Consider the following 9614-nt stretch of genomic DNA (forward strand, 5'->3'; position numbering starts at 1 on the left):
ATAACCTTGCTTTATCTGTATTTCTATTTAAAGACACCTATTTGATATAAATTTTTGTTTTATTAACATTGAACTCACGGCCAACAGCACCATAACTCATGTCTGAGCAAATTTTATCTGACATAAGTACCTTCTCCATAAGGCACATCACATCCTTCTTTACTTAGGAACACTAGACAGAACTTTAGCACTATAGTTAAGGGCCGTTTTAAAACAGCAGAATCGCCAACAAAAAGCACAAGAATTTGAAAAACATGACCCTAAGTAGACTGCATAAAGGACACTTGTTTGCAGTATGAGAGCTAAAACAAGAAGGCAGAGCGTGGCCTTGTTCAGCCTCAGCATAAGCAACTCCCATTTTTTGCCACTCTGCACAGCCATGATATGACCACGAAAGCGCCACAATTACTGATTTGGGGATTAGAATTAAATTGTAGGGAATGGGTGAATTTGCAAATACAAAGTCTGCGAATGAGGATTGACTGAATACTAAAAGCCTTAAAAGTGAAATGTTTAATGCTAGCTTTATAGTAATTTTGGTGTTTATTTCTTATTTAAGAAATGATATTCGAGGTAAGATTTTGCATCTTTTCAAATTTTTGGCAATTTAAGAAGTAGAATTTGGGGGAATAGTCTAAAATTTTATGTATAAAGGATGAACTTTGATCTCTAACAAATATATTGCCAAAGTAGAAAATGTGAATTTTGATTGGAATTATTTCAAAATCTTTACCAGATTATCCCAGAAGAGGTTCAAACAATTGGTAGAGAGATTGCTGCAGTTTATTTCTTTACGCCTGTTTCCTGCAAAGCCTGAAGAATTTCCACCTATATCAAAGTGTTCCTGGTGGATCCCATCAGCATCTAAAGTGTTGGCTTTACTTAGTAGGTTTTATTATTCAATCATCTTTACTTTTCTTTTGTTAAATATAAGGACATTTCCATAAGGATCTCAAAATACTATAGAGGCATTCTTACATCTTAAACCATTCCTTTGAGGAGAAGAGTTGTAGTGATTTATTTTCTGTTTTGCTAATGGATTTCACAATTAATGTATAAGCATGAAAAAGCTTTATGCATTTTATTGGGCAGTATCCTGTTTTATGGCTCTCAGCTGCATACGACCTGCTAAGTAGTGATTCCTAAGAATACAAGAACTTCCATTCATTCCTGCGGAGGGACCCGAGGACACCCTGACGGGGAAATAGGATGCCTAGGTGGCCATCTGCATACTCCCTTTACTATACTATTACAATCCCCACGATTCAAGTTTTTTTTTTTTTTTAAAACAAGAAATTATTGGCTGCATTTTGACCACAATTTTAAAACTACCTTTTCGTTTGGCACTACAATTGCTTAAAACAGGAATTTCTAGATAAAGCTTTCTGGTGGGCATTAAGATGTTCTTCTTATTATTAGAATGAATCATGTACATGTTAGGAAAGATCATTATGTTAGAATTTATCTTTACAGATACTGCAAACAATTTGGTTCATCCTCCCCTTATTCCTTATACTGATTTTTATAATTCTACACTGGATCATATTGATCTCATGGAAGAATACCACACCTGGCAGAGCTTTGGAAATTCTCACAGGTATGATCAAAAGCTCATCTGATTACTCACCTAAATAAAATGCTATTCAAAATAATGACTGGCTTTTAAGTTTGTGTAAATAAATTTAAATATACACATACCTTTGCATATAAACTTATAAATGTAGTTTAGATATCCAGCCTTGAAATATCATTATATTTTTTAAAGCATTTTCTTTTTCTATTACATTTTGAATTTATAGTTATGTTAATATGGTTTTGGCTTGATTAGTAGCATCTTTTTAAGAAGGGAAAAGTTCTATCTTAGTATGCAGTTTCTTATATCTTCTTATTCTATGTGCCATCACCTAGCACAGAGGTCAACAAACTTTTTCTGCAAAGTACAGGATTATAAATGTTTCTGGCCCTTTGGGCTATACAGTCTCTGGTCTACCATTATAGCACGAAAAACAGCCTTAGAAAATATGTAATTGAAGGGGTATGTCTGTGTCCCAAAAGCTTTATTCACAAGCCTAGGTTGTAGGCTGTATTTGTCCCATGGGCCATAGTGTGCCGGTGCCTGATCTAACACAGTGATCACACATGTGTGCACATACACACATACATTCACTCTTTCTCTCCCTTTTTCTGTGGATGAAGTGATTGTCCTTTATACACAGTATTAAAAGAATGGATGTTACAGAGAAATGGCTTTACTAGAAATGATTTATTACAGTAGTATAATAGACTTTGGAAACACTTGGCCGAATTCTTTATTACCCTGCACCTTATATCCACACTTACATTTTGGATTAAGCCAGCAAGACTATCCCAGACTTAATTTATTCCCAGAGCACGAGATATCCTGCAGAATGCATTATTCTAAAGGAGACTGACTAAGAAATAGGATGTGGATATAAGTAATCTAAAACCCCAGGTTACTTCAGAAATTGGTTCAAGCTCCCAGGGACCCTTTCTACCAGCATTGGCCTAAAACATAGACTAGCTTTCTGGACGTATCTCAGTCCACACCTGAACTAAGAATTCCGTTTGTGGGGACCTTGGTCAGTCTGATGGATATTTTCTTGACAGAGTTTATTTTACACTTTAATGTAATTGTAATGTTGCAGACAAAACCACAATGCAGTTGCGAGAGTTATTGTGCATATTTCAGTGACATCTTTTAATGCAGAGCTCCTCTAAACACTGTGCCATAGCATTGTTGTACCAAAAATGAGTTAACAGAGGTTGGATTCTATGATCCCTTCAGCCCTTGGGAAGCCACCCAGGACCTAGAGGGGGACCAGAGCCTCAGGGCAAGTCACATGTCTGGCCATGGGCAGCCTCATCTGTTTATCTCAGTGTGTCATACACATAGTATGGTTTGTCTCCGTGCCGTGACTAGGGAAAGGCTGAGACACACTGTTTTAAAGTACACAAGACCAACATTATCCTACTAAGTTCATTGCACTTCGTTTTATTTCCAGATTTCTAGTTAGCACTTAGTGATTCAAAATTATTACACATTAATACTGAACAGTTTTCTTACTGCTTTTTAACAGTTATGTCCCAAGGGGAAAGCCATTTCATTTTCAGTTCACACTAGGGCTATTTCCTTTTTCCTCGTAATCCCTGTATTGCACAGTGGTCACAGATGCACTGCTTGACTGTCCTCAGTGCATTCCAACTGTAACTGATGGATGCATTATAGCCACTTCTGGTGGGAGTCTAACTCCTGAAGTGTCATTGCTACGATACTAGTTCTCTCTAAGTGCATTTCTCTGTGTGGTTTGTGGCTCTTTTATATAACAGAATGAGCTCTGACCCAGGAAAGAAGTTATTTTCATAACTTTTGATCATATGTTGTATTTTTACAAATACGTACCATTTCATCTTACTACATCATTAAATACAGTGCTAAAGCAACACACCTTTTTCTAACTTTTATTTTATTGCTCTTAAATTTACTACTTTTCCTACCATAGTTATTGCTAGATTTCCTCATTTCTGAAGCTCACGCATCAGAAATACCCATATAGTAATGGATTCCTATATTAATTTCTGCACATGAATTTTCTGTCCTAAATCCTTCATCAACACTTCTGCCTCCTGGTTCTGCTGTTGCCCATATTTTTCCCAGGTAATGATATACAAGTGACTATCTAAACTGAAATTATTTGTGCAAACAATATAAGCAGTTAGCAGATATTTCAGAACATTAGGTGTAGCTTCCTCTAGAGAATAAAGGCACTGCACATCTAATAATGAAGCATACTTCACAGGGCTGTGGGGATTCAAAGAAGTGATGCACATAAAATCATTCTGTGAATGGTAAAACACAATACAAAAGTAATGTTTAATATTGTTAGAAGGGGTACCTTAGATTCCCTTAGTATAATTTTGCTAAAAATACACCATTTTGCTTTTTCTGTTTTCACTTGTTGAGCAGGTTTTCCTTCTGTCAGTACCCATTCGTTATTTCTATAGCTGCAAAAAAAATCATTATTCAGAGAGACTCAGAGCAACAGATGATAAGCATCGCAAGGGTAAGCCAGCTATGAAAACATTTATGCTGACTATAATCAATATGTAGTAAATAATTTAACAAATAAATGTCTTGTGAATTGTTCTAGCATAATCAGGAAATGTTAAAAGTAAAATTCATATCATACTCCCTCAAAAAGTACTTAAACCTGTTCATGATATGGGGAAAAGATACCCCTCATCAACTTCTCATTATATTATAAATATAGCATGGAGATTAAATGCCTCTCACAGATCCAAAGTACTCGGAACTTGTTGGACATCATTTTGTAGATAACATCTTCCAGGGTCACTAGCAGAGCACTGGTGAGAAAGAACTACAGTGAGGACAAGGAAAGGAGTATCCTTAAGAGCAAACTACTCAAACCACTGACACATTTTCTCGATTTTATGACAGTCAAATAGAAACAACTGAAAAATTAGAAAATGTAACAAAAAGTATAGTCTTGAAAAACTGAGAAAATATGTCCAAAGAAGGCGAGAGATGTTTAATGATCCTTAGGGAACCAAAATGCATGGAGGCCCATTGAAACTGGGGTAGCAGTCAGGCTGGCTTTAGACAAATTAATGGAGCAGGATGAAGTTCGTCTCTGGGCCTGTCCTGTCCACAGCCTACCATGGTTTCAGCACAGCGCAGTAAAGTTAGGTACTTTAATATATATCAGATTGACTGAGCTTTTTTGTTTTAGGTTAGAGCTTTAGACTATACATTTAAATGCTCATATATTTTGAGTATCTGCTTTTGTGACATGATTACTTGCAACTTTAAAACTTAGAGGGAAGGTTTGGCTGTAGCCTTCTTAAAATAAAGAGACCCAAGACAGACCCATAGAGTAAAAGGAAATGATTTCTGTGTCTTGTCCAAGAATATAAAAAGAATCCTAATGCATAAATTGTAATACTTCAAAATACCATAAAAATAAGAATTGTTTATTCTTCAGTAATTCACCAGAAGGTGAGTATTTTTTCCTGTCACAGAGCGGGACAAAAGATTCGAGTGACTAGTGACATCCCAGAGTCAGTTTACACTGAGTATTGGAATATTACAAGAAATGTTATTGCCTATGTGTACCAAAGGAGTAACATAGCCACGTTACCCTGCTGAAAAGTAGATTTCAACAGGTATATTTAGCACCAGAGCTATTACCTAATCTTGGGTAGATATTGGCTCAAAGATAAGTCTACATAGCTTGTCATTTTGACGTTTTCGGTTAATTGCATTTATGCAATTTCATGTGCCTTTTTAGTGCTTTTTTTTTTTAACTTTGGGTTATGATTTTTTTATATTTATAAGGGAAAAATCCAAAGAGCTAGAAGTTTATCTAAGTTCCTCTGAGCAGTCTTCTGCTGTGTCACTCACACTTAAAATATTAAATAATCTTCTTTTAACTTTTCTTCCAATTAAAAGGAGAGTGACAGCTGTAGACTGTGTCCCAGGCTGTCTTCCACAGGGCATGGGCACAAATGAGTAGCAATTGAAGAGTCAAGTGGCATTGTCGGTTATGGGTGTTTCCCAGCATTTTAACTTGTAAACTGCCATACCACTTGGAATTAATGACTGGTAACTATTTTGACACAAGGACAGCCTTATAAGTAGTTAATGCAAGCAAGAGCTTATATAGTATACTTTAAAGTTGCAAAAGACATTCCCCAGCCTAAAAATAACTTCCTCATCAGACTATGTCTAAAATTCTACCATTGTTGGTTATTTCTTTCATTTGAAACACTTTCTAGTCAATATGAATTCCTGATGGGAGGAGTAGCCACTAAGCCTTGTCTTCCATTAGCATCCTAATTTAAATTTGTGTGTTGGATATTTCCAGTGTGACAGCTTCCCAGAAGCTAGACTGGGAACAGAAGATAGTAAAGGGTTGGAAAACAGGTCCATGACACAGCATACTATCCCGGAAATATAGATCTCTTTGAGTACAAAAGAGAGGACACAGAGAAGGAATAAAAACTACTAAAAGCCTTTAGAATTGAATATTGGAGAGATGAGGAAGGGCTCTGAATAAGTATATTATTATAGTAATCTACAGAATCATGAAAGTAGCCTTATATAGATTTGGGGTATTAAAATTTTACCTAGTAAGCAAATTGCTGCATGTATTTAAAATGTCTGAAGTGTTCATCTTTAATCTGTACAATAATTCATTTTTTTTGTTACCGAAGAGGATGAAGTAGTCTGAAAAAGATTTAGATAAAGTAAATATACAAGCATGATATTTATATATTCCTTATATTTTTTAAATCATATTTCCATCACTCACGCATAACTGTTGTTAACATTTTAGGAAATTTTCTTTTGATAGTTTTTACCTATATTATCTTTAAAAGGCAGCAGAGTTGAAACAATATTGTGTATACAATTTTGTTTCTCCGCTTTTTTTTCAGTTGTATGTTCCCTAAACATTTTCCATGTTATTTACATAGTTTTTGTGACCATCATTTTTGATAGCTGTATTATATTCCATTAGAGAGATACTTAAGATATTTCTAAAGTTTTGCTCTTATAGATAATGCTGTGATGAACATTTCACTGTATAAAGTATTTTCTGTGTTTAGAATTCCCAGAAGTGGAATTACTGGGACAAGGGATATTAGCATTGTTAATGGTTTCTGAAATATGTTGAAAATTACTTTCTAAAAGTAGACTAATTGTGCTTTTAGAGTAAATCCAGTATCTAAAAAAGCTTAAGCCAAGTTTATCGTCAGAAGTATATACCTTGTTTCCAATGTTCCCACTTTGTTTGTATTTACTAAACAGAAAATTTTGCTATTTAAGAAATGAGACATATGGAAACAGTAATGCAACATTATTTTACTAAAGAAGATGAATTATTTTAGGTCCTCCATTTTGGATCCCCTTTGGTTATCATTGTCCCCAAATGAAATAATTGTAGGGCATTTTCATAAATCAAAATTTGTATAATCGAGTTTATGAAATTGTTTATGAGAGATGGCAAAGAGAAGAATATAAGTGATTTTTACTAAAGTGTTTAAATGTTTTAAATGAGATTATAGTTTAGTATAAATGAAAATGTTTGTTTTCTTTTTTAATTAGCAAAGTCTGGTGGATAAAGTATCTCGAAGACAGAGACCTGATATGAATATGTTATTTCTAAATATGAAAGTAAGGCGGACACATCTGGTCAGCGATTCTCTTGATGAGGTATTGATCATTTATTCCAGAATAGTATTACTTGATTAAAGCTTTAAATAAATTTGATAATATGGCTTATTACTAAAATCTTAGTAAGCTATCTTTTGTTTCTGTATGCCAGTAGTGTGCTTGCTTTTGTGTGTGTGTGTGTGAGGTACACGGGCCTCTCACTGTTGTGGCCTCTCCTGTTGCGGAGCACAGGCTCTGGACATGCAGGCTCAGCGGCCGTGGCTCACGGGCCTAGCCGCTCCGCGGCATGTGGGATCTTCCCGGACTGGGGCACGAACCCATGTCCCCTGCATCAGCAGGCAGACTCTCAACCACTGCGCCACCAGGGAAGCCCTAAGATAATATTTGATTTAGTTATGTGATTTTTTTAAAGTTTAGCATTGAAGGCAAGTTAAAAGGCAATGAACTACTTTGTACTGTATTCTGCTAAATTAAAATCTTGGAGACAGTATGGTGCTGGGAGACAGTAACCTTGGGCAAGCTACCTGAGCTCTCTAATTCTGTTCCTTGATCTCTACAACAAACATTACCACACCTGACTAATACAGTGTTGGGAGGCAGATGGATGGATAGAGTTTTGTGACATTGTAAATAAGATAATACATATTCCAAAATTTTAAAAATTAATTTCCTTTTTACTGCCCTTTGTTCTCCTCTACTTTATAATTTCTTCAAATAGTTAACCCGGAAAAGAGCAGACTTGAAAAAGAAGTTGAAAGTTACGTTTGTAGGGGAAGCTGGTTTGGATATGGGCGGCTTAACTAAAGAATGGTTCCTTCTTTTAATTCGCCAAATTTTTCATCCAGATTATGGTGAGTAGTTAATTTTTATGAAAGTGTTTTCTCCCTAATTGTTAGATTCAAGTAGTCGCTCTTATTTTTAATTTAGCCTATGATTTTACAGATTTTTTTGTCGACCATAAATGTTGAATGATTTTTTAAAGACTGTTAGTTACATTTTTTAAACTGACCAAATTGATGAACATAATATTCATTATCTTACTGGGAATCCTACACAAGATGTCTTTGCAAGGAAGCATCCACATGTTTTCTGACTAAGCCAAATGCATGAAAAATTGTCACTGAAATGAAAAGAACATTCGAAATTAAAAAACAGAACTATAGTTTGCTCTTCACTAATATTCAAAGTCTCTTTCATTAAAAAATGAGCCATTTTAATAAATAAGAATCATTAAATAAACCTTTGAAATTTAATTAGATTTATTTAGAGAAAACACCTATATAATCCTTAGTATCATTAAATGTTTTTCTTCAAAAGAGAGTTTTAAGTGTTTTTCTTATTCTTTATTTTTCTTAATTTGGTATATATGTATATATAGCACCTCTCTGGTAATGGGAAATAGAGATGACAGAGGTAAATTGAAATCTCCAGATAATCCTCAAAATTAATTTTGATCATAACTTATAAAGTATAAAATTATAGTTTTTATAAATCAACTGATTAATTTAGTTTCTGTCTTTTTAACCCTGTTTCTACCCTTGGTTCAGGATACCAGTGAACAATAAAGTGCTCTTGCAAATTCGTTGGACATGTATTTGATACATTTTAACATGAAAGGTAGTTTCTAACAGAACTATTGCTGAAATGTTTTGCTTCTAATAGATGAGATGCCATGTACATGTTTACTGCTCTGGGTTTTTTTAATCAATCATATTGATGAAATTATGCTTCTATTTTCCAGGCATGTTTACGTATCATAAGGATTCATACTGCCATTGGTTTAGCAGCTTTAAATGTGATAACTATTCTGAATTCCGATTGGTTGGGATTGTATCCTTTAAACTTTCCACTAGGAGGTGCTAGTAGACTAGAGAGTTTTAAGAATTTTATCTGAATTTTGGAAAACTGTTAATAAGCATTTTATTCAGATTAAACATTCTTGTCAAATTACTAGTAGATTTTTCAGTAATCTTTATTATTTTGTAATATCACAGCTCTGTAATATCAGCAGATTTAATTGGAAGGAGTGACTGAATTATTCACACTTTCCTCTGAAAACCTTATCTCAAAATAAATATTATTTCCTATTTCATATATAACCTAAATTATAAGAAATTTAAGACATTTTTTAAAACTCAGTATCTTTCCTATTCATAGTGAACTATTTTTCTGTTAGTTCTTTCACTTTGTGCTTATTTCACCCAGTTTTCTAAATTGAAAGTATGGAAATTAAGTCTAACTCTTAACGTGGCCTCAAATCCTGGGACATTCATAAAAACTTAAAAGTTGAATGGAATGGGAACATTTAAAGCATACGGCATTATTTTATAGTGTTTTTTAAAATTATATAAATTTCTGTGCCATCCTCTGATCCCTATCAGGTGTGTTGGAGAGGGCATTC

At 34.3% G+C, this 9614-nt stretch overlaps 1 protein-coding gene across 2 annotated transcripts in view; it reads left to right on the forward strand.

The window, feature by feature from the left end:
- HECTD2 (HECT domain E3 ubiquitin protein ligase 2) overlaps positions 1 to 9614 on the forward strand; it is an 80704-nt gene that overhangs the window by 50652 nt on the left and 20438 nt on the right. Inside the window, exons 9-14 of one of the 2 annotated variants that reach the window (XM_007471550.1) lie at positions 728 to 885; positions 1474 to 1597; positions 3986 to 4082; positions 7145 to 7252; positions 7932 to 8064; positions 8955 to 9043. In XM_007471550.1, the coding sequence (XP_007471612.1) occupies positions 728 to 885; positions 1474 to 1597; positions 3986 to 4082; positions 7145 to 7252; positions 7932 to 8064; positions 8955 to 9043 (709 nt within the window). The remainder of the gene's footprint in view (positions 1 to 727; positions 886 to 1473; positions 1598 to 3985; positions 4083 to 7144; positions 7253 to 7931; positions 8065 to 8954; positions 9044 to 9614) is intronic. The other variant, XM_007471549.1, reaches the window with a different exon arrangement.

Source organism: Lipotes vexillifer, unplaced genomic scaffold (genome assembly GCF_000442215.2).
Source record: "Lipotes vexillifer unplaced genomic scaffold, Lipotes_vexillifer_v1.1 scaffold325, whole genome shotgun sequence".
Taxonomy (NCBI): Eukaryota; Metazoa; Chordata; class Mammalia; order Artiodactyla; family Lipotidae; genus Lipotes; species Lipotes vexillifer.